The sequence below is a fragment of the Blennius ocellaris genome (assembly GCF_963422515.1).
Source record: "Blennius ocellaris genome assembly, chromosome: 21".
In the NCBI taxonomy this organism is placed as follows: Eukaryota; Metazoa; Chordata; class Actinopteri; order Blenniiformes; family Blenniidae; genus Blennius; species Blennius ocellaris.
The window spans coordinates 6281577-6307057 of NC_137670.1; the positions used below are offsets into that span (position 1 = coordinate 6281577).

The 25481-nt window shown below is 44.3% G+C and overlaps 1 protein-coding gene across 1 annotated transcript in view; it reads right to left on the reverse strand.

The window, feature by feature from the left end:
* grid1b (glutamate receptor, ionotropic, delta 1b) overlaps positions 1-25481 on the reverse strand; it is a gene marked incomplete at both ends in the record, with an annotated part of 362055 nt that overhangs the window by 88647 nt on the left and 247927 nt on the right. The window contains one exon of the mRNA XM_080517016.1: positions 16523-16728. Coding sequence (XP_080373142.1) covers positions 16523-16728 — 206 coding nt within the window. The remainder of the gene's footprint in view (positions 1-16522; positions 16729-25481) is intronic.

Below are 25481 nucleotides of genomic sequence, written 5' to 3' on the forward strand. Positions count from 1 at the left end.
ACTACTCTAAACCTGTTGTGGGTGATACACAGGACCAGAGATACACTCTGAAACAAAAGGCAAGCTCAAATAGAGACACATTCAGAAAACCAAGAGGCTTCTCACAAAACAGGAAAGCAAAAATAAAACAACAACAAAAAACCGTGTTCAGAATCTGAAGGATGTCTACAGTCTATCCAGCAACTTCTCAATTATTGATTTCTAACTACTCCAAACAGAATCTAATAGACACGCCTAACTGTTTCAAAATATGTGAGGAAAACTACCTTGGTTATCTGGTACCTCAGTTATCAGGATCTGCATCACGGGAAAACTGCCTGTTTTTTTCACGTTGCCCAGACGTGGTCCCATATTTCACCCCAGAGGTGTTATAGATCAGTAGCCTTCAAAACCTTTTTGCACCACGAACCGGTTTTAGGTTACATCATTTTTTTGGGCAGACGAGGATGACGGTGTCCAAAAAGGGCTTTATTGCGTATGACTAAAAAAAACTGTGATGGACGTAGGTGCAGTCAAAGCCGACTAATGGAAATTTAAATACACATGTTTGAAATAAAACTATTTATACCCTCTTTGCAGCCTGGAATCGGTAAAGTGTGATAATCCAGACACAACAGAAAGTGCCCAGCACTGCGTATATAATCCAGGTAGTACCAGTACCAGTGTTTACAATACAGTGTGAAATTAATGCACAGGGAGACCAAACAATTCTAAAATGTGTGGAAAAGAAATAGTCGAGTTTCAGTAAAACTATCCCTCCATCCATCCAAAAAAAGTCTGAGGTTTGAATGAAAGCAGTTTCACACTCAGTTTGCGGCAGACCTGACAAATGCTGTGCTGTGCAGTTCAGACTTTATAGAACTACCTCCACCAGCAAAGTGCAGAAAGGCAGCAGCAGCAGCAGCACCGTGTTCTCGCCAGCTCAGGTAATTACACATGATTACGCACTCCGACACACTTAAACACCTGTTGTGCAACCAAATCCATCTCGACTCGGAAGGTTCAGGGAAGGTGTGCCGCCGTTGTCTGAGCCGATGGTGGGAGCAGCAGGTGGAGTTGCATTAAAGACGGCTCAGTGCTCCCAAGCAGCAGGAGAGGCTGGGGGCGAGATGCAACGACAGAACGCACCCGCAGGACTCACGCTCTCTGACACACAAACACACGACTCCGTCACACACGGTCCGGGGTGGAAGAATTTAAAAAAATAAAATAAATAAAAGGTTCTTGTTTCAACTAACTCTTGTATTGTTTTCAATTGTGCGTCTCCGTTGGGGCGTCTTCATGACGGCCATGTTGATGGTTTAAAAGCTATATTTAAGTACGCTAATGCTCATCGCAGCTGCTAGTGCTATTTACAGTGGGACATGTTGATGTCCGGAGTTATTCCAGAATTAACAAGGAGAATAATTTAGTAAATGAAAATGTATCAACAGTCATTTTGTGGGGATTTTTTTGCATTTAAAAAAAAAGGGAAAAAAAGAAGCTATGAGCTACTCAGTTAAGGTCTGGAACCAATAATGTTGTTCCAGTTCCAGTAATCAGTAAAACTTTCCTGTATGCACCCATGATAACATTTGTTCATTGTAGGGTTTTATATTGAAGCATATTGAAGTTATTTTCATGTCGTTGGCAAAATAAATAAACTGGCTTTTCCATAACCTCTTCGTTTTATGATTCGTTATTCATGTTTCTTTAAGTAAAGAGTCTTTGGCTGCTCAACAAAGCTTGATGAGCATGAGCATGTTTAGGAGTCAGAGGAAGTTGGAATTGCTTCTGACAGTAAATAGTCGAAGGTCAGGGAACTTCAAAACATTCAAATTCTTCAAAAAGCCATTTATGTTACAACTGTAGGAGGTTATTGTGAAGCCTCTTGTGATGTGAAACCAATACTTATACACATGTATGTTGTTGTTTTTTATTGTGACATGAATACATATCTATGTATTTATATAATGTAATGTAATACATGTAGTGTAATGTATACAAATTATCTTTTGCAGTGACGCTTATGAATAACAATACGTTACACATTATGGACTTGTTTTGACCTTATTTGGATAGGCCTATAATACAATTTCAAAGACTGACAGTTAGTGTAGCTTGTAAAGTGGTAAATCAATAACCATTACGGGAACACCTTAAGCTAATGCTAAAGCTAACAGCCAGGAACAGAGCGAGACGGCGGCTCTGAAACTGTTTTTAACCACGAGTCAGTTAATAATTTCACCAGAGCAATCAGTCACTCTGGATTTGCAGTGGCGTGTTGGCGACACGCCGGCTCTGCTCATTCACGCTAACGTTCCGGTTCTTCCTGCTGCCGTCGCCATAACGACCCGCGGGTGGGGTGGGGGGGTCCAGGAGTCACGCTCTCGGGTGAAGACGCGACAACTCCATGAATAAAACATTAACGAGGTGAAATGAGGAATCTGTCCTCCCAATTATCTGTTTCTTCCACTGCCCGTTTTTTTATGATCCTTTACGGTTATTTTGGCCCAGAGGCTGTTTTAACTCCTGACCCTGCAGATTGGACGCTTTCTTCCGTCTGAGCTGAAAGAGCAGCGCGCAGGTGCAAATCCTCGGATTTAACAACAGCGACTACATAACACAAGAGTTCCCAGCAGAAGTACAAAGTTGCATCAGTCCAACACACACGCACACACACACACACACACACACACACACACACACACACACACACACACACACACACACAAACAGAGGAGCTGCCAACAGGCTGGTGTGTGTTTTATATTTCATGCATCAGCAGCTGCCTGAGCTGAGGACAAATCCCAGCAAACACTTTGACTCGGCAGCACAGAAGCTTTTCTGACGGAGGCGCTCGCTCACTGGGATGCGCGGACGCTCATTTCTGTGCGAAGGCCACGTTTTCCTCCGCCGTGAGAAAAACATGCACACGCAGATTCACGTCGGAACGGAAGCAAGTAAAAACACTCCAACCAGGTAATTTACAATAATAATAATGCAACCAAGGGAAGCTTTCAGAAGTCCAAGTGCCAGAGAAGTCGGAACATTGGTTGAGTCATTCCAGAGCTCAGATTCAGTTCAAATGGATGACGACAATGGTTTTCCCGAGCCGAGCGAAGGTTTTCGGAAGTATTCAGATGACAATTTTTCCGAAGCGTACTTAGAGAAGTGCTCATGGCCACAGGTTTTTATAATTGTTCACAGACAACTCTTGTCCAAATTAGTCAGGGACAAGACTTTTCAGAAGAGTACAAGTGCGATGGTTCAAAAATTTAAATAATAATAAAAAAAAGATGTTGTCAGACGGTGCTTTTCTGAAGTGTTCAAAGACGATTAGTTATGGAAGTGCTGATAGACAATGGTCTGAAAAAGTGTTCACAATTATGAAAAGACGTCTTCACGGACTCTTTTTTTTTTTTTTTTTTTTAAGAAATGTAATATGTTCAGTGAGAATGGTTTTTAGAAGGAGCCGATAATAACTGAAGAGAAGTGCTCCTTGATGATGGTTTACCCAATTTTTCAAAGACACTGGTTTTCAGCAGTGATGGGATGGTTTTCAGAAGTGGCGACGAGTCACAGAAGTGCTCATCGACGATGGTTTCAAAATGCTTTAAAAATGCCACCGGCAACGGTTTTCAGGCGGAACACTTACACCAAGTGTTCATGGCTGGATGTTGACCAAAGCGTCCAAAGACAATGCTTTTCAGAAGGGTTTGGTTACGACGGTTTACACGGACACATTCCAGCAGGTCAGGACTGAATTGGTGCGGTTGGTGAGCGTGCGTGGAAAACAGCAGCAGCAGCCTGTTTGAACGCAGGCTGAGCATAAACCTGATGACAGCAGCAGAAAAGCAGCGACGCTCAACCTGACTGACTCATCTCTCTGTCGCACTGTGACCAATCACCTCCTCTCTCTGTGCCCCCCCCCCTCCCCTCCCCTCGCCTCCCCTCCCCTCCCTGCCCTCCCTCAAACTCCATCATGACAAATTGCATTCACATTATTACATCTCGGAATAATTGCCAGAAGCCGCCATGCAGAGAAACTCACAATACCTACAGCACTGAGATTTAATTCTTCTATCAGCAGTGTGACAGACCACATAAACAGGAAAAATGGCGACACAAAACCGAGCCAAAAAAGACATGAGCGCCTCCACAGATCCTCCCGAAGACGCCCTGATCTCAGTAATCTGAGCACGGAGCCCGCGGAGAGTTTTTAACGCGGCTTTCTAAGAGCTGCGAGGAGGCGCGGCACCTGTGAAGTGCGACGGCGGGAAACGGTGAGCTTGTATTTATGATGCCGCACGACAAACACAAAGTTTTCACGGCGTCTCTCCGGGGACGGGAGCTATTTCAGGATCAGAACAACAAGCCGCTGACGGGGCAGATTACCGCGAGGCAGGAGCCTCTGCAGTGGAGGTCCCTGGGCCGTTATGGCTCCCTGCGAACCGCCCGCGAGGCTTTGTGAAGGCGAACGACCTCGGTGAACGCTGCGCAGTCCAGTCCGCCAGTCTCTGGTCCCCCGAGTGCTCTCTTAGCGAAGGGCTTTACTTATTATAGAGCTCACGTCACTTCTTCGGCGGGCTTCATGTCAGCCACGTATAGTTTCAACACGGACATAAGCTGGAGGTGAGATGGGGAACCGGACGCCCAACCTCTGGACTGAAACACGATCCACTTGACCAGCTGTGCGAGATGCCACAGGGTGCCGGACCAACAGGGTTAATAATGCACTCTATTTGTCTTTTAAATACCAGGCTGTTTGCATTATTGTGTTTGGTTGTTTTTCTCACTGCAGGATCAAACCAAAATTGGTTTCTCGCCACCAGGGGCCGGGGGTCGCTAGCACGCTGCCCGCAGCGTCTTGTTCACCTGCAGGGCATGCAGGGAGCTACTGACTTCTAACTAATATCATGCAAATGATCATTTGTGCAAATTTGTAATTTAAATGTGCTCGTTATTATTAAAAACAAAGAAGATATCTACATACTAATCAGACAAGTTTTAACTGGCTTTTAAATGCTGGAAGAAAATGAGATGAACCGAAATCAATAACGTTGTTTGTTTCACAACGGATGTCGTTATAGTACTATAGTAGAAGTTGACGACCCATAAGTGAGACATTTTAAACTCATATTGCCATAAATTTACGGGCGAGCTCTGCACTTCGTACAAACATCACATCAATTCTGTTCATTAGGTGGCAGTAGTGAGTCACTGCAGTTCGTATTCAGCTCTTATATTGTATTCAGACGGGCCAGAAGCTGAATTTACAAACCGAGAAGAATGCAGGAAGCAAGTGAGCAGACTATCTCTGTCAATCAAAAAAACAACAAAAAGACACAATGCTGCCCCCTTCAGACCACAGCAGCATTTTCCAACTTGTGGAAACTTTTATGACAAAGTGAATGTCGACGCTGACGTGGAAGTGCATCATGTGGTTTTGTGGTCGAGGAGGCGGTTGGCGGATGACGGCGTGCAGAGAAAGCGCTTGTGTCGTTATCTGTTGTTAGCATCCTCGTTAGCTGACCTGTGGGTGACGTGCTGTGTCGGAGCCACAGAAGCCAGAAGTCAGACACCTAATGGGCGGCATTATCTTGGTGGATTCTATTCGGACGGAGGCAGCGAGGTCAGGAAGTCACAATCAGGCCGATTCCACTGATCCCTTCAACTCTGAGAGTCCGTGAGACCGACGGCCTATTAAATGCACAATATGTCACATTTTTGTGAATTAATCTAATCAAACGTTTTAGGGAGCTGATGGGGGGGGTCAAGGGTCTTGTTCAGGGACCCACAATGGTGACCTGCAAGCGGAGGGATTCAAACGTGCAAACTGTCCCCAGTCGGCTTCTCTAACCTCGAGGCCACCAGCTTTTAATGTCAAAAAAATTACTTGGAAATAATGACCAGAATGTGACAAAGCAACAATCAAGATATCAGGTCAATGGCTTCTACTTCGCATTGATCGTCGGACACAAGCCAGTATCCTGGCGTGCAGTGTCACTGTGTACCACAGGAGGGCGCTGTGAGCAACTTCAGCTTCCAGTGATAAAAGAAGCAGCAGGCGAACAGATGCAACAGTAACCGCAAACCAGCAGATGATAGATTGACTTCACCCGACAAAAGGACCATAAACCATGTTCTGTATTACCCAGAATGCATTTGGAGAGAATTGCAATTTCTTGGTAAATTAGCATATCATACATTCAGCTATGTTTACAATAACAGTCACTCGGTGTTCTGTACAAGCTGATCTGAGAAAGCCGATTGTATCATTGATTTTGTAGCGTGCATTGTCATCCCCGCCCTTTTTTCCCCCACAATTCTCTGGGGTCTGCTGCACAGGTGCATGTTTACAGTTCAGTTTCCCCTGGTCTCTCTGGCTGATATCAGATTAGCACTGTCAGCCCCGATGCTTCAGCCGCACTATCCATCAGCCTAACAAATGACAGCATCTACCAGACACCCCCGCCCCCCCTATACACACACACACACCCCTCATCCCACTCCCCACCACCAGTCCTCTCCCTCTGCTGTGACAAATGACACGTCAGCCCGTTTCTGATCCATCATCTCATCTATCTCACGCCGCGGCTGGCCCAGAGATCGTCACACCGACGTCTGCAAAAAGCACGTGCTGCATGAAAATGAACTAAGAACTAAAACATTTCCTCACTAGCCCATAACCAGTCCTAAAAGTAGACAATAAGCAGTTTAAAAATAGTCTATAACCAGTTTCAAAATAGTCTATATCCGGTTTAACACTAGTCTGTAACCAGTAACATGTCTACCACTAGTCTATAATCTTAAACTAGCCTATGATGAGTCCAAAAACATCCATCCATCCATCCATCCATCCATCCATCCATCCATCCATCCACATCCATAGGAGTGATGGGCCGCCATTCCTAAATCCTTGCTGCTGTTCCATTAAATTCCTGGTGGTTGTTTGTTTTTTTTTCATTTAATGCGCCACCGCCACAAGTCTCCACCTTCACTGCACTGGGTCAGGGATTTGAAAGCACGTCCACCAATGAGGGGGCGGGGTGCGCTCGGTGGAAGACAATGAACGTGCAGTCAGTATTTTGGCTGCTTAGGCCAGTTTATGTAGCCGCAGGTCCATATCGGTGCGCGGTTTTAGGCAGCGAGCTGTCCGGCCGTCATTTGGACGGTCCGTTTTGGATAAAAGACAGCTGAAAAAATTGTGACCATGACGGTTTGCTCAAGGCCGTCTATAATATGTGTACAGTAGAACCTCAGACCCTAAAAGAGCCAACAAACTGTAGTGGGCCGACAAATCGTCGTGCACTGGGAGGCTAACACACATGATCAGTCCTACAATTTATCACATGTCAAAATGTAGTAATTAGTAGTCGACCAAACCATTTCAACAACAATCTATAATCAGTCCCAAACTAGACAAAGCCAGTCTGAAACCAACTCATCACCGGTGTCGTGTCATACTCAGAAAACTATCACCTGGTTAAAAACAAATCGTCCTCTCTCTGTTTCGCCTCTTGAAAGAATAAAAGGAGAGAATACAGTGTGAGGTCACCTTGCGGCTTCATATAATCGGAAGAGTGCGAGAAGGCGTTGACCGGACCGGGGTGCTGATCTCCAATCAGTGCTAATGCCTGTCGAGTATCCTCCACCTCCACCTCCTTCCGGGCAATTAGACTCACACTAAGTGCTCCAATTAGAGCGGCGCTGAGGGGGGAGATCAATCCTGATCCCGCCGTTTTCACAAACCCACTTTAAAAAAAAAACACAAAAAAAACCCCACACAAGCAGGAAAATAATAACTGACTTTGTGTCCAACTCCATGGCTCTTAATACTTCATCCAAAGATGAAGAGTCACGCTGAGCCGAGAGAATCACCATGAGCTCCATTATTTCAGTGCAGTTTCACACATTCAGGAGTAACCGTTTAATTCTCACCTCACAGTGTATTTTACTCCGTTCGGTACAAAATCCCCTGTGAGTCCAGAGATTAACAGTTTTAAAGCTTCCGTTTGAGCTATTTTTCTCACTGAAATTAAGAAATTAACCTTGATAAGACTTTTTCAGGAGTTTTAGGCCTAAAAAAACCCACAATGCATTACCAAAACGGTTCTTTTGACTTCAGAAGACGACGATTAACGGCTGTCTTTACAAACCGTCACAACCAGTCTGAGAGGAAGACTTAGTACTTCAAACCCAGTCTGAACTATTCTTAAATAAGTCCTGCAGATGTTCAAAAAGAGTACAAAATGGTTGTAAAACTAGAACCTAGACATCCAGAACCAGTACAACAGTACTGGTCGACCAGTCTGTAATCAGTTTCAAAACCTTTCAAAAATCTAAATCAGTCTAAAAGTGGTTCAAACTCTTCCAACGTCAGTCCTAAAACAGCCTCGAGCTTGAAAGTTCTGTCAAGCCTGTCCAAAACTACTTCAAACCAACCTGAAACTGGTCTAACAGCCAGTAACAAAGTACTTCAAACCTGCAAGAACAAATTGCCCAAAGAATTCCAAATATAGTCCAACAAGGGTTCTAAACCTGTCTTGAAGTGACGAAAAACTCAATGCCGAATCAGTCCAAAAGCAGTCGTCGTCCAAACCAGTCCAAAGGCTGTGTAAAATCAATCAAAGAGAGTGTGTGATGATTTTTTGGGGTACCATGGTAGTGTGCAAACTTCTCGGGAATAAAAAGCCTCCAACAAGCAATTAAAGCTGGGACCTTCTCTGTGAGGTGAGGTTACTAACCAGCCTTGGTCTTACACAGACTGAAATACATAACTGATAAAACAGCAGGTTTTTTGGGTTGTTTTTTTTTTTATTTATAAAAAATCTTCCTCTTGTTCTGTATTTAATGATCTGAATAAATAGATGAATAAATACAATTCAGCTCCTGAAGGACAAACATGGGGATGTGTCTACAGCTGCAGATGAGCAGCACCTCAGTGAAACTGAAACACATTTCTGTCTCAGGAAGTTTTTGTGTCATTTAGGGGCGACGAAACATCCACCTTTCAGGTTTTTTGACAGTCCACGAATGCTTTGAGCTGCAGTTGTTTGACGTGCAGTTTTCATGCTTTGGATGCACGGCATCAGACGTCTCGCCGTCTTCCTCTGCTCAGACTGCGGATAAGAGGAATCCGTCGTTAGACCCGTCTTCATGTCTCGCGCTCTACTTCCTGTTTTTGGATTGGGAGTCCTCCCCTGTTCACCTTCCTCCTCCCATCAGTCCTCCTCTGGCTCCATCATGGATGCCGTCCTTCTGCAAGGACTAATGTTGACGGGAGACAAATCTGCGGTGATTAACAATGATTAAGAAACACGTCGGCGGGAGTGCAATGGGGCCACGCGGGAACGAAAACCTCGACTTTTAACGGCTCGCTAATCCAGGAATTTACAGGCCCGACAGATGGGAGGTCATTTACATCCGAGTCATGTCGGGGACAGATTTATCGGCCCGGTCTTTTTCTCCGGAAACACAGCGAAGTGTTAGTGAGTTTCTCTGCATTTCTTTTTTATAAAGGTCAACACGACGCTCCGAGAGCCCCCGAGAGGGAGGAGAGGTTCCTCTGAGTTCAGCTTTAGTTTTTAGGGAAAGTCAGGTAACAGCTCCAGGCTGTTCAGGGAGGAAAGAGGGAACAAAAGAGGGAGGGAGAGAGAGGGGGGGGAGGTCAGGCCAACAACAGGTGGGAAAAGTTTGGATTTCGACAAGAAACCTCTTCACGTATCAGTCAGTCTGCAGCCAGATCGTCTCAGCATGGTAGGAAATTATAAAAGCAGTCTAGCACCTGCTAGAATATAAACAAAGCGCCAAAAAACATGTATATATTTGATGCAAAGTTAGTTTGTCTGAGATTTACAGACATTTTGGCCAAAAGCAGAACATCATCAAAATCGTCGTAAACGTGTTTGAGATATAGTCCAAGAAAATCGGTCTAAAATCAAAGTAAAAATACCTGAAAATTGGGTTAAATATAGTTAAAGTTTACTTTAAAAGTAGGGTAGCATTTAAAACATGGTCAAAATTCAATTCATTTCAAAATGAGTCTGAAACCAGAACCCGGGTCTGGAACCAGTCTGAAGACTACGTTGAGTTCTAGGTTCTGAATGGAAAGACAGTTTTATGAAAGATTTATAAAAAGTTTTATAAAAGATGTTAAAATCAGTCTGGAGCCAGTTTAAGAAAGAATCAAACCCATGAAAAACCAGAGAAGTTAAGAAAGAGATCAAAAGAGGGTACACGTGTGTGTGTGTGTGTGTGTGTGTGTGTGTGTGTGTGTGTGTGTGTGTGTGTGTGTGTGTGTGTGTGTGTGTGTGTGTGTGTGTGTGTGTGTGTGTGTGTGTGTGTGTGTGTGTGTGTGTGTGTGTGTGTGTGTGTGTGTGTGTGTGTGTGTTGTTTACATGTCCTCGGGGGAGAAACGCCTCTGACAGAAAATTGAAAATGACCTCAATAAACACAAACACCTTTTTACTCATCTCACTGAAATATAAACACACACACACACACACACACACACACACACACACACACACACACACACACACACACACACACACACACACACACACCGCTCAGCGGCGTGATAGGATCCTGTCAATCAAGATGTTTCTCCGAGGAACCGACGGCATCGACCCGCCTCCCAATCTAACGCTCACTCCTCTGTGATTCACTCTGTCAGAGAGGAAGAGGAGGAGAGGAGGGGAGAAAGAGGAGCGGAAGAAGAGTACAGGGAGAGGGAGAGGAAGAAGACACGGAAAGAACCCGTGACCGCCGGGTACGATTTCCTGCTGCCCCCTCCACTGAGGTACCGAGCACCGTGGAACGGGTCTGTGAGGAGGAGTGACGGCGGCGCCCTCTACTGATTGGTCGTCACGATCGTCACTCTCGACTTGCCCACGATATTTAATTATCTCATCGGCCGTAAAACCCTCCGTTGTTGTTAACATGCTTTGCGCTCACTGGTTGATTTGTTAACTGGGTTTATTGAAACGTCGGCGTGAGACGGGGTCTTTTAACGATCTCGTTAAAGGACCGTGATGTGGTGTGGCTCCTCTCAGGAACAGGGGTGACGAGATTCAACAGGAGCTGGACGCTTGTTCACAATGACAAAGTTTAACCTGAGTCACAAGCGGTGTTGGCAGATCAGCCCAATCACATCTTAGAACCCGCCCACTCCAATAAAAAGCAGCCCAAACCACGAAGTCGCATGAACCAGCCAATGTATTTTTGTTCCTGCCTGACGCAAACAAAAATAGTTGTAGCAACGCTGGTCCCAAGAGAACGACTTGACGGCCGCCAACCGCTTCTGTGTTCTTCGCTGGAGCGTCTCCGAGTTGTTCACACCCCCGCCTACATTTTGTGGGATCGTGCGACAGAGTTGGTCCTGGGTGCTTTGCCCTACCGTTACCTCCAGCTACGCCACGGATTGCGCGGTGGAACAGCGGCTTTTGGGTTCTTATGGGTTCTGTTGGGTTCTTATGGGTTCTTATGGATTCTGTTGGGTTCTTTTGGCTTCTTATGGGTTCTTATGGGTTCTTTTGGGTTCTTATGGGTTCTTATGGGTGTATGCAGGGGCCTTTAGTCTGCGTCTGTCTGTCCAAATAACAGTCAACAAAACTCCAGGATGAGTTCAAATCATCTGTTTGAAAACAAGAGTGAATGTAAATCAATGCAGTGTCCTTAGATGGCATAAAACTGTGAGTGTGTGTGTGTGTGCATGCGTGTGTGTGTGTGTGTGTGTGTGTGTGTGTGTGTGTGTGTGTGTGGGTTGAGTAAACCTAGCAAAGCTTTTCACGGGTTTTCATGACATTATTTAAGTTTGCAACTTCCATTGAGCTCAGTCGCACGCCACCCACGCCGTCATGTCCTGGTGCTAATGAATGTCTCAGGATCTCACACACACACACACACACACACACACACACACACACACACACACACACACACACACACACACACACACACACACACACACACACACACACACACACACACACACACACACACACACACACACACACACACACACACGCGCGCACACGCACACACGTTTCATTGTTCAATTGACTTCCATTCATTTCCTGCAGATTTTAAATTCAACTATAAATGTTCTAACCACAGTCTCTTAATCGTCGTCACTGTGAAAACCTCGGTTTCTGTCCACATGTCGACAAGAGTTTGATCCAATCGATCAGGTGTCTCTTCTTGTGAACAAGGAAGATGAATACACACTGTGAGAAATGCTCCAGAGTAATGCCACACACACACACACACACACACACACACACACACACACACACACACACACACACACACACACACACACACACACACACACACACACACACACACACACACACACACACACACACACACACACCCCAATAACCCTTCTTGAAGACAAACTCTAAATTATAACTAACTACTTGTCTAGCTTCACCTAAAATAACAGTGATTTTACTCAATGGGACCTCCATTTGTGTTTCCATGGTGACAAGATTCCCCAAGAAAAACAAGAACACACAAAAACAGACACTCAGGTGAAGGCTTCTTTTCATCGTCGAGGTAAAACGAGGTGATGAAATTGACTCTGGACGTGTTCAAAGATAATAAAAATACCCAGCTTATGAATCATTTAATTGGTGTCGGATGTGTTCTATCTATCAAAAAATGTTTTCCACGTCTCGAACGAAACTGTGGAATTCATCAGCGGGAGATAAAAAAAAAAAAAGAGCACGAGGCAATCTTCACATTCATTCCCCAGTTTGTAGAAGGACTTTGTTTCAAACTCTAAATTATCCAGATTTTGGACATTTCAAAGCTTTGCAGGTTTGCAGCACTCAGTAAAATGTTTGAGTTGCTCATTTTTAAAAACCTGCCAGCAGAGGCCTTCTTTTCATGCTAAGCTAGCTGAACCTGACGTGTCCACAGACCTGCAGTGGTTTTATTTTTCTGGTAGTATATATTTGTACAATTATTATCAACGATTCAAATATTCTTCCTAAAGAGCTGTGCAAAAAAATGGCAGCTGCATGTGCAACAAGCCACAGCCTGATCTATCCCGCAATACCGCTTTGTGCCACCAGGTGGTACATTTCATCACTGTTTCTATTTCGATCAAAAGTGATGGGGGAAAAAAATTAACTCAACCACAGTGACTGGCTCCTGCCACCCAGTGTGCAAAAGTTGCATCACTATTCAGTATATTTAACACTTATTAATCAAGCTCGGATATTATATAACTTCCGTAACAGTGATTGTGAGCGTGAAACAGCTTGTGAGCTTGAGTATGTCATACTCCTAATTGCTTATGTTTAAGAGTCTTAATTGCTTGCTTTAATGCATTTCTTTGTAAAGCTTTAATATATTTCATTTCTTTGTAAAGCACTGTGAAATGCCTCGTGTCGTAATTGTGCTCTATAAATACATTTGCAATCAATTGTGGCAAACACTTGAATGGAGTGAAAAAGAAAACTTCTATGAATTATTGAGATAAATACCTATTTTAATGATATTTAAAATATTAGCTATTAGCGAGCAATGTTTCACGTGTATGCACCACAAATACGGCTAAGTTTTGACATCTTGTAACCTGGGATTCAACCCAAGGTCGTGATTAAAGCCAAGGTCATCCACATTCAAGGTCAAGACTCAACCCACTGCACCAGCAGTGATATCTGTACTTCAGTGTCAGTTCCTCACGTGAGTGTTTAATCCTGGTCTGAGATATAAAGAGGAAAACTGAACTGAACCCTGGATGATCTCCTGTGAGAACAATGTTTGTTGGGGGAGAGGTTAGCGGGAGATTCGTTTAGCAGAGTGTTTGAATGTCTTTAACTGAGTATTTCTCTGTGGTTGTTTCTATTGTTATAAAGACAAACGCAGATCTGCTTTCACCAGATCAATTCTCCGTCTTTCTTTGCTTCTGTCATCACTGTGTCAACATGCATGTAAACCTGGAGGGTAATATGAAGGTAAACTCAGGTGTTGACATACGTGTGTGTGTGTGTGTGTGTGTGTGTGTGTGTGTGTGTGTGTGTGTGTGTGTGTGTGTGTGTGTGTGTGTGTGTACCTGTCACAAAGAGCAGCAAACGTGTGAACAACGTGAACACGTTTGGAAAAGAAAACATGAAGACGCAGAGAAGAGTTAATAACTCAGAGCTGCTGCCAAACAAAGCACACACACACACAGACACACACACACACACACACACACACACACACACACACACACACACACACACACACACACACACATACAGACAGAAATAAACACTACTGGTAGTTCGAACTCTGAGGAGCCGCGTGTGTGTGTGTGTGTGTGTGTGTGTGTGTGTGTGTGTGTGTGTGTGTGTGTGTGTGTGTGTGTGTGTGTGTGTGTGTGTGTGTGTGTGTGTGTGTGAGGTCGAAGGTCTTTTGGCACAACAGCTGAATAAGTCATGAAGTGATGGCGAACACGTACAAAAAAAACCCCAAGCTTTTGCACACAAAAAAACTTGAATAGAGAAGAGAAAGCTTTTTTATCCCTTATTCATGCACACGCGCGCGCACACACGCACGCACGCACACACACACACACACACACGCACAGGGACCGGTCTCGTCTCCAGAAGGTCAGGCTGAGGTCATGTTCAGGTTCGAGTTGGAGCTGCCGTCATTCTCCGTGCGTCCCTGAAGCGTCCACAGAATTACACACAAATGAATCCAGTTTTTAATCATCCAAGTTTCCCTTTTGTTGCACAGCGGTGTGCCCTTCAAAGCTACACTCCCTCTGGAAGTTAGAGGTGGCAGATATCTGAAGATACCATGCAATGTCCACAGGAAGAGGTTGGACGTCGTGTTCAAAACCTTTTGTATTTCTTTGTAAAGCTTTCATGTGTTTATTATGTTGCTTTGTCGGAGCGTTCAAGCATTCATTTTATCCCTTTTTAAAACACAGTGAAATGCCTTGTGTCTGATTGAAGCTCCATAAATAATTTAGATTTACCGATGATTACAATGGATGAACAATATATTTTAATGACCTCAGAATGACGGCCACTCAAGATGCTCGCTGTGTGTGTGTGTGTGTGCGTGTGTGTGTTCATGCCTCCATCTGTTCGTCCAGGTGGACACTCACACCTGTGAACGGCTACAGATGCTTATTCAGGACATGTTGATTTGAACGCCGGCGCTTCACTTTCCCGTCCACTCTCCTCTTTCATCTCTCGCTCTGTGTTCATCCCTCTATTTTTCCACCACACTGTTTTTGTTTTTTTTGTGCTCTTCATGAACGGACTCACGTTTTCCTCAAGCGCACTCACAGATTTCTTCACACGTACAAGAGGCAGCTCGGAACTAAAAGTTAATGATCGGTTCTACTAATAATAACTTACAAACATCTCATGTGACTGAAATGATCAGCAGTTAATTCATGTGCAGCCGTGAGTGAACGGAGTGGCGTTCAAGGACAGCTCAGGGTGTCAGTCATCCGAACTTGCTGATTTGTCAAAGGTGTTCAAGGACTATTAATCATGTCGGTCAATTGATCTCGTTTTTCTTGAGAGGAATTCTATTACAGTTCCAGGTGTGGATGTGATTTACGTGATTTAGAAGAGGCGTTCAATGACAGTCTGGACTCGAGAGAATCAGCTGTGTGACTTTCAGGAGGCATTTGAAGACCTTTCAGTGTCTCATTCACATGATTGTGGCCATTTGAAGAGGCGTTTCACAACAATTCACACTGTGGATTGTGTGACTTTTTCAGATTTGCAGCGACGTCCGGGGGTCTGGTCTGACCACAAGTCGGCAAAAGTTTGAAGAGGAATTAATTGACACTTCTGTGTGTATTTGAATTTGATTATTAAGAGAGACGTTCAAGGACACATCAGAAAGTCAGTCATCGAAAGCTCTCGGTATGAATGATGGGATGATCTTGGCAAGCAGGCGTTCGACTCGCTGAACACAAACATTTTAATGTTTTTTTTTTTTATATACAAATGCCGGCAAATTTTCCAGATCATCTGAATAACCTCTCCTCTCCTGGACGTGCTCAACAAGAAGGGCACTCTCTACCACAATCTCTGCGGGAGGCGAATATCTCTTTAAATTCTCAAAAAAAAAGGTACAAAACTTTTCAAAACGATGCTGTGTACATGCCAAACTTTTACGAAACAAAAACGTGACAATTATGCAATTTCACTCGATTCCCCGTCGCCTTATTTTAGCAGCATAACAGCCCCGTGTCACCTTCTGAAGGGAAATAATTGATGCACAGCTTGCTGTGCTGAAGTGCTTTCTAACCATTCATTACATGAGAAGAAATGGCGAGTTATTTACCAGGAAATTCATATTCACGCTCACACATCCACACGACTAAAACCCGCACACATGTTCGCAGCTGTGGAGGCTGAGGCGATTTGTGCTCCATCCACACGTGGGCAAACATGTAATCTGTCACTCATCCCCTCCCAGCAGACACCCGTCAAAAAAAAAAAAAAAAAAAAAATGTAAATAAATAAAAGAAACACGTGTGGAGGTGAAGGAAGTGAACGTGTCCGACCTGTTGGATGAAGGTGTGGGCTCCGTGTGGGCTGAGCAGCAGGATGGCTCGTCGGAGCGTGTCCCTGTACCGGTTCAGCTCCTCCGTCCTCATGGTGGTGAACAGGTTGGTGAACACCTTGCTGATGTTCCTGTCGACCCTCTGCAGGGCCACGTCCACGCCCTGACGGGACGTCTGGTCCAGGAAGCCCTGCAGCCCGCGGATATCTGCAGGAGCACGGAGAACCAGAGTCATCGATACAACCGAACCTGGATCATCCAGACAGTGTTGGACAGTCTGCTGTGTCTGGATCGCCCAAATTGTATAATATGATCATATAAATCACGGTTTGATGTTAATCAACATTACATGTATAGCACGCTCAACTTTCAATTGGACCAAAATGGGTTTGTGCATGTAACGGAACATTCCTTATGCATGTATAGTGTATGTTTATGTCAGGTTTGCCCAACCACTGGGCAGTGGACTGGTACTGGCCCGGGGATCATTTGGTACCAGGACCACAAACACAGAAAAACACAAGATCCATGGACGTGTCTCAGACCACAGGTTATAAATCTCCACCAAAGATGTCACAATGGCGCAAAGTCAGCCAGACTCACAGAGTGTAAACCCCCCGGTTGTTTGGTCAGCGTCGCCCTGCAGACGCCTCCTCCCTCGACAGAGGACCTACTCGCAATCTGCCTCGAGAAAAACGCTGGTTGGCGTGGGGCCCGTGGTGTGAAGCCGCCATCGTCTTTGACCGTCACCAACCCTCCTTCGATCGCTCATCCCCCCCGGGAGAGAACGGTTCAGATCTGTGGCAGCGTCTCTTCCAACATCCCTGAAGACAATTTCCCCGACATCCCGGTTCTGCTCCGTTCTGGTTGATGACAGCTTGTTTGGCCCGAACATCTCCCCCTCCTCCTCCCCCTCCTCGCTCTCCTCTTCCTCCTCTGTCTATTAGCACTGACAGTCGGCTTGTACCGAGACCTGAATGCCTCCGACTGCCACTCTCCACTCCTACACTCCTCTTTTTTTTTTTTGATTCCCCTCTCCAGCTGTTCTTTCTCATCTTCTACAGTTTTGCACTCCTCCTGCTCTCCACGCTCACCACTGTTCCTGTTCCCGGTTACATTTCCTGCCTCTGCACTCGTGTGTCAGTCACTCGGCCCTGGAACAACCGCGGTAACGACATGGTGAGATTCAGAGCTCCGCAGCTCACTTCCCAGCTTGTTACAAAGCACCAGTCCCCATTTATCCTCGCACGCTTTCCTATGTGCATATATCACCAAGCCCAACAAGTGTCTGCAAATCACACGGCGAACATCAATCTTCATCTCTCAGAGAAAATCCGAGGGAAAAAGCAAAGCAACGGAATCACCACAGTGAGCAGTTTGATGTGAAACAGCCTCATTGAAACATCTGCTTCACTGCTTGTGAAGCCTTTATGTATTGTCTCATCGGTTTCCATGCACATATATCACATATATCACACTCATGGCATGAGCACCTCCTATACGTCAAACTCCAGTTTGCAAGTTGAGTAAATTAAACATTAAATTAATATTAAATTCCGACAACCCAACTTATCAAAGTCAAACATATCGCAATAATTAAAGGCAGCAAAAAAAATCCCTTGAATTCAGTTAGATGAGTCGTTAGGAACATTCAGACCTGACCGGGATTCAATTCATTACATGCAGCATTTATTATTTTTTTTTAAATGAACAATATGTAGAGGTCTACTACTTGACATGTATTATTAAATGTTGGGATGAGGCTTCCAGAGGAGTGTGAGGTTTCTAATAGCAGAACATCACAGTGACAGACGGCGACAAATTAGCTGCAGGCATTTTAACCCCAAAATGAAGTGGCAGCTTTAATTATTTACTTTGGATCGGATGTTGAATCTCTGGAGCTGAATTCACCGAGGACGATTAACGTCGCCGCGGCTTCTCGCAGCTTCACATAGAAAACAACGGAATCATCTGCCGGGACCCTCTGCACAAAAGGAAAACCGGCAAAGGGGCTGATATTTCCGACATGTTTCAACGCTTCCAGAGGCTCAACATTAAGCTTATCCTCGCTTGAAATGACAGCGACATCCGATCTGGGTTGTGTTGAACGTAGCGTTCGTATTGTTTATGGGGCGATTGTTTCTGCTCATATCGCGGCTCCGCAGAGTCTGACTGCACACGCTGATGTCACTGTAGTGGCGACAGCTCGAGGTAATAAATTACTCCGCCTGTTCGTATGAATAACTTCTACAGGCAGGAGAAGGTGAGCTGGTCTGTATGTGGAGGTCACACAACAACCACTGAGCATTTCAACGCCTATTGATCTGGAGTATGTTCATCATTAACCACACCAACACAGCAGTCTGTTTAGAGGACACACACTCTTTGACGGGTGAAGAGTCCGTTATGATTACGACGAAGACATTTGTACGATCGGAAAACGTGTGTGCCTCGTCAAAAATTATAGTATCTACCTCCATAAGTTCTGTGCCATCTGTTGATGTTGTTTTAAAATGCCTTTGAGTGTAATAAAAAGAAAATAAACAATATAGAAATGCTTTTTATTACACTTTTTTACAATAAATATGGATATTCATGATTCATGGATTTAATAAACCAGGAAGAGTAAAAGTTATTTGAAAATACTTTTTCTTAACATGTTTCGGATTATTATTAATATTAATAGGATTGTTGTTGGGGATATGTTGTGTTTATCTTGAAATATGTAGTGGCTTTACTCCCTCAGGGCATCATTACACTGAACATGTTGTCATTTTATCATCATTTGCATAATACAAAGTACGGTTTGTATATATTATTATCATCACCTGCATTAATACCCAAGAATAAACCCACAGTACTCAGTCTCCATCTGTCCGCCCTCTCTGGTTCTCCACTACATTTCCACCCCTCCCTTGTCTTCCTCCTCCTCCTCTTCCTCTTCATTCTGTCTGTCTTCTCTATTTTCCTGAAATCAGCAGCAGCAGAGGGAAAAAAAAAAAAAAAAAAAAAAGCTCAGCTTTCTGAAGTTCAAGCACTGGAACGACATGAGCAGACGGACCTAAAAGCAATTTACGGAGCTCCTCGTCAGCCAACAGTTCAATTTCTGCTCCGCCACTTTGAGCAAGGCACTGCAGAAGACACTGCAGGAGGCACTGCCTGTGTTCAACCCCCCCCTGCCTCCCCTCCCTTGTGAAGTGAGCGAGCTGGGGATGGCAGGTTGACCACCGGCGGTGTGTGTGTGTGCGTGTGTGTGTGTGCGTGCGTGTGTGTGTGTGCGTGTGTGTGTGTGTGTGTGTGTGTGTGTGTGTGTGTGTGTGTGTGTGTGTGTGTGTGCGTGCGTGTGTGTGTCGGGCAGAACAAATATTGAAAGGCCAGTCTGACTGCGACTCCCCAACATTTACACTGCGCGATGCTTCGGCTCGTCTCGTTTCCGCTCACATTACAACGTGTCCATCTGCGTGTAATTAACTGCAAACATTTTAGGAGTCGCTGTCGGATTTCTGCTCCCGACTGGACAAGGTTTGGATTTTACCCACGTTTCAGGCACATTTATAACAAAATGCTTCAACACCGAATATGTCGCAATGATTTAACCCCCCCAAAAATTATATTTTGTTTCTTAATAATCCAGTTCTGCACGACAGGGGCTTCAATTAACAGTGCTAAACTTTATTTTAACAGTTTTACCTCTCCTCTATGGTTTGTACTACGAGGCCAGTGAGAATCTAAAGGCGGAGCCAAGGCGATGGGAAAGAACAGAAGGTGATGTTGGGGAGGAGAAAATGGCCGCCAGTGAAGGCAACAAAGCTGAGCACAGCTCACAAAGACAGAAAACAATGTTTGTGGTGTGATTCTCCCTTCATGTTTCTGTACTTCTTTGTATTTTGGACAAAAAAACATTGAATAAAAGTGGATTTTAACATTGCAGAAGTTGAAAGAGTAAAAAAAAAAAAAAGGGTCAGTATTGAAATGCCACTATTGGATGTTGGTTGAGTGATTGGTTGAGGTAGGAAAAGGGGCGGGGCCTGAGTCACTAAAGCTCACATCGGAAAAAGGTCTCGATCTGTTTGAGGGTTAAAGAAACAAAACATTGTGACCTGGCATGACTTGTCTCCAGTGGCAATATGTATTTTATATGTGTGTTTTATTCAGAAAATGTACTTTTACTCTGTTTATTAATTCAGCTGTATCTTCTCTTTTTTTGGGGCAGCTGCCGCGCTAAACGTCTCCCCGTACGGGGTGGAATTTAACGCGCAGACACGAGCAAATTACCTGACGTAGCTAATCCATCACAGCTAATTTCATGCCCGCTTTTTTCCCCCTCCCATTGTTGTCACAGTTACATTATTATTTTTGAGCCGCGGCTACACGGTGCTGATTTGAACAGCGTACACCCCGTTACCGTATTACTGCCTTAAAAAAAGAAAGAAAGAAACAGCTAGAATTATTGTTCATTGTGATGGATTATCTATCTGCTGCACTTTCTCTGTCAAATGATTTCCACAGAAACTCATTTCTGGCTGGCTGGACGGCAGAAAAGCAGAAGTAAAAGAAGAGGACTTCAATTCAGAGAGTAAAAAAAAAGGACATTGTGACCTGATGTGAAATAATTCACCTTCTATAAGAGTCACACTCGCATGTTTTACAGTTAGTTGATTAAAAAAAAAAAGAAAAGAAAAGTTCTCATTCACACATGCCACTTCCCTAAAGATAAACGAGTCTCACAAGATTAGGCTTTTTGAATTTAAGGGGATTGGATCAGTTTGATGATCACCAATATGGAAGGAGGAGAAAATCCATTAAACAATCTCTGACTGGCTGAAACATCACAGTGAAGACAAACACTGACGGACACACCTGCGATTAACGACACATATAATGAGGAGCCTTAAAAGAAAAGGCCCTGTGGGAGTTTGTCATGTTTACTCGAGATGGTTGAACATGTCTTCGGCCAATTTACACCACAGCGTTTCATATATTTTACGTTTTGCATGCAGAGATGAATAAGCCATAAACATTAACAATGGTGAGTATTATTGTATTATTCTTGTTATTACCAAGATTTTTACTTGAAAACGGGGCCTTGTTCTGTCTTTCTCTGACACGTGGATCTTATTTTAAAATCTATAAAGCTGCTCAGTGATCTCCAGCGCCCTCTCAAGGGAGTCCCAGGATGAGGCGTAGAAAAACCAAAGCATTAAAGAAAAATAGGATTTTAGTGATTTTATGAAGAAATACCGCGGCTCCCTGGTTAAATCCGCCCAAGAAACAATACAATCACCGGCGTATATTTAGTTTCTTTGTATGTCTGTTCGCAAGAGTATCTCAAAACTACTGCGTGGATTTAGTTGAAGTTTTCAACAAAGATAGATTCCATAAAATTTTGGAGGTGATTCGGAAACATTCTTTTTCTATTTTTTATTTTTTTTTATTCTGAGTCGAGGTTAACATTTGGCGGACGTCAGAAATCTTTGATTGCTCTTGTTTTTGTGAACATTTAAGCAGCGCTCGCTCCAATATGGCCGACAACCGGTTTAGTGTGTGTGTGTGTGTGTGTGTGTGTGTGTGTGTGTGTCTACTCTAATGCCTCTGCCTGATAACTCGTCTGAACATCATGGAAGACGTTCCCATCAGCCCAGTCCTCGGCAGCGTCGGACTCGCGCGGTTCGCAGGAAGCGTCGTTTGTCTTCTGCCGCTCTCAGCGTGAGCGAAGCTCCGCTAACTGTTTCGGCGTTCGCCCCGCGGCGTTTCTCGCCACAACTGACAGAAACTCTGCAGGAGAGCCTGGAAAACCTCCAGCGTGCCTTCGTCACGACGGCTGAATAGGAGGAACAAGCCGACAATTCCGAGCGTTCGCCCGGCGTGTTTTCTTCTCAAAAGTCCCAATTCAGACGTGCCGGCCGGCCGCAAGAAATTGCAGCCGCCTTTGAGATGGAAATTGAAGGCCGCTCGACGATTTTCAGTAGAAAGAAAGACGAGCGAGCAAAAAGACACTTTTTTTTTTTTTGACTTGCTTTGCTCTGAAATGTTCAATGAGACACTGTGATGTTACCGGCGGACAGAGGCGAGGAAACTCACCTTTTTTTTCACAAAGACACTGCTTCTTAAGCAAATAAGAAAAATAATATGTAAATTATTAAAAACATTCGAAGCACAAAATGAGTTCTAATAGATGCAAAATGTGGGGAAAAAAAAAATATTGGCACATCTCAGCAAAAGTCCACACCCACAAGCCAAGATAAATCGTTCTGCAGCAGTCCAGGAAACAGTGAGAAACCTGATAATTGAAGACCAAAAAAAAAAAAAAGGCTCAGACCAAAAGAAAGTCCACCAAAAACTTCTTTAAAAGAAAAATCGATGGAAGCACAAGAAAAGTCTTTGGGTTGTGGATGGAGTGCCAAAAGGAAAACCAACAAGTCCAAAAGACTCAGTTCAATGAACTTCGGTTTGATGGGTTAAACGCCAATTAGAAATGATCTTCAAATTAAAAAAAAAAAAAAAAAAAAGAGCTACAATGGGAGTGACTGGAACAAAAGCTGCTCGGAAAAAGTAAAAAAATCAATCAAAAACCAACCAAAACGATCTGGAACTTTAAAGAGATAAAAATCCATCCAAACTTCCAATTCAAGGTTTTTTTTTTTTTTTTAAAGTTAAAATTCTCAAGAATAAAGGTCTACGTGTCTATGAATGTGTTAGAAACTAGATCACAAGTGTCTGAAAGCAATTAAAGCTCAGAGTGAAAGCAGGTTGTCAGGTTAAACTCAGTCCAATTAGAAAACCAGATGAATTCATTGCGAAAAAAAAAAAAAAAAAGACCATTCAGAAACTGGGAACTGTTCTAATCAGTTCAAAACCAAACCCCGAAAGTCTGAAACCAAGAAGTAAGGAGACAGTGATCATTCCAAGTCACATCAATCCCCCCCCCAGTGGAAGATGGAAAAGCAACACAAGCGTCTCCGACCAATCAGAAACTGAAAACGAGACGGATCAGAGGATCGGAGCCGAAGGAGCTTTCTTCTCACCAGGTCGCTCCTCGCCTCCGGCTGCTGTTTCCTTTCCTGGCCTGAAACTCCTCCTCGCTCCTCAGGAGAGTCCTTGCACTTCTCCAAACGGCCCTCGCCATTCAGAGGAGCGCTCTCCGCATCTCGGCGCACTCATACATTATTTCTGAGCCGCCAGCAAGGGACACAAATTTGCAGCCGCTTGAAAAAAGAAATAAAAAAAGAAGGGAAATTGAAGGCCACTCTGCGGTTTAGAGGAAGGAGGAAAGATGGGAGAAACTTTTGGGGCTATTTGACTTTTGATTGTTGCTCCAGAAGACAAAATCAGAGGCGGTTTGACTGACTGCCGGCTTCTACTCTCTCCGTCCCACAAGTCACTCTTCTTATTTAATTTATATTTTGGTTCACGACTCCTAAAAACCAAGCCACTGCCCCCCCGCGGCGCTCCTCTGCCTGTAAATATTGAATAATCCCCCCCCCCCCAGGCCCACCGACAGCGAGCGGCTTCCTCTTCCACCGCTGCAGATTAATTACAGGAGGAAGGCTACAGGCTGCTAATATTCATCAGCTCACAGGACAAAAGCTCTAATTAAAAACCAGACATGATAAAAAAGGCCTCGCTCTCAGAGCCTCACGGGGAGTTCACCACGAGTTACCGTTACTAGTTACTTCCTCTGAAAGTTACTTCAGAGCTGATCGGAAGAAAAGCGACTCAAATTGTCGCGTGAATGATGTAAAATTATATCTACGGCACACGAGGTATCTGGGGGGAGGAGGGCTCCGATTTGAAACTTCAAAGCGAGTTCCAGGTTTTTACCGACTCGCAATGTGGAGCGAAACAGCATGAAAGCAGCCGCCGTGTCACTGAAGTCAGAGTCTGATGGTTGAAGAGTGAATAAAAATGTGACGGTTTAGAAGTAAAGCGTGGAGCCGCCTCCCGCAGGCCTCAGGCGGTGAAAGCGGCCCGGAGCTCTGCAGGTCAGCTGAACAACAGAGGATGGAATAGAATTTCTCTGATTCTTCCTCTCTGTTCTTTCTGTAGCCGAGCCGGATGATCACGAAGGAGAATTGGGCCGAAGTGAAGGAAGATTGAGCAATCTGCCAGAAATGAACCCCCCCCCCCCCCCCCCCCCCCCCAACAAAAAAAGCCGAACAACCGTCCATGCATTGTCAGGTACAATGATTGAACCCAGTTCAGTTTTCAAACCAGTTCAGGTCAAGACAAGACCCAACACCGTACTGGGACAGAATCCAAGGTTAGAGATGAGTCCAAAACCAACTTTTATAAAAAGTCTACAAACAATAACTTGATCAGAAATGAAAATATAATAAGAATAAGAATAAGAAATAAAACATAGTTTGGAACCAAAGAGAAATAACCTGAAACTCATCCAGAATCTTCCACAGGCACACGGAGAACATGTAAACTGAAGAGTGGTAAGCACGGCGCCAACGTCCAGGCAAGCCAGGAATCAGGTTTGGTTTTTTTTAACTCGGGTAGTAATGTCAGTCGAGATGGTAGTTTGAAACCCAAACTGGAAACGAGATCTTTGACCAACTTTATCAGGAAAAAGTTCAAAGGTGATTGCGAAATGAAAACAGGAAGGAAGTGTTTGGCAGTTTACTTCCCCTGAATGTCTGAAACAGCCTGAATCTGGTGTGATGAACAAGAGAACTGCTGGATCCAGGAGTGGGGGGGTAGTCTTGATGTCTGAAGACCCCCGAGTCCATGGACACGTCTTGAGAACCCAGCATGACACGTCCTTTATGACCACCACCTTTATGATCTTTGTTCACGAGTTCAAGCCTTGATGATAAATACTCAAGTTCTGAAACCAGCTTCAAACGAGAAGCAGAGCGTTCGAAACCAAGAAGAGACAGAAACCCGGCAAACACAAACCAAAACAAAGAGAATAAAAGTGTCGAGGTCCAAGAAAATGTCCCAAACGAGTCAAG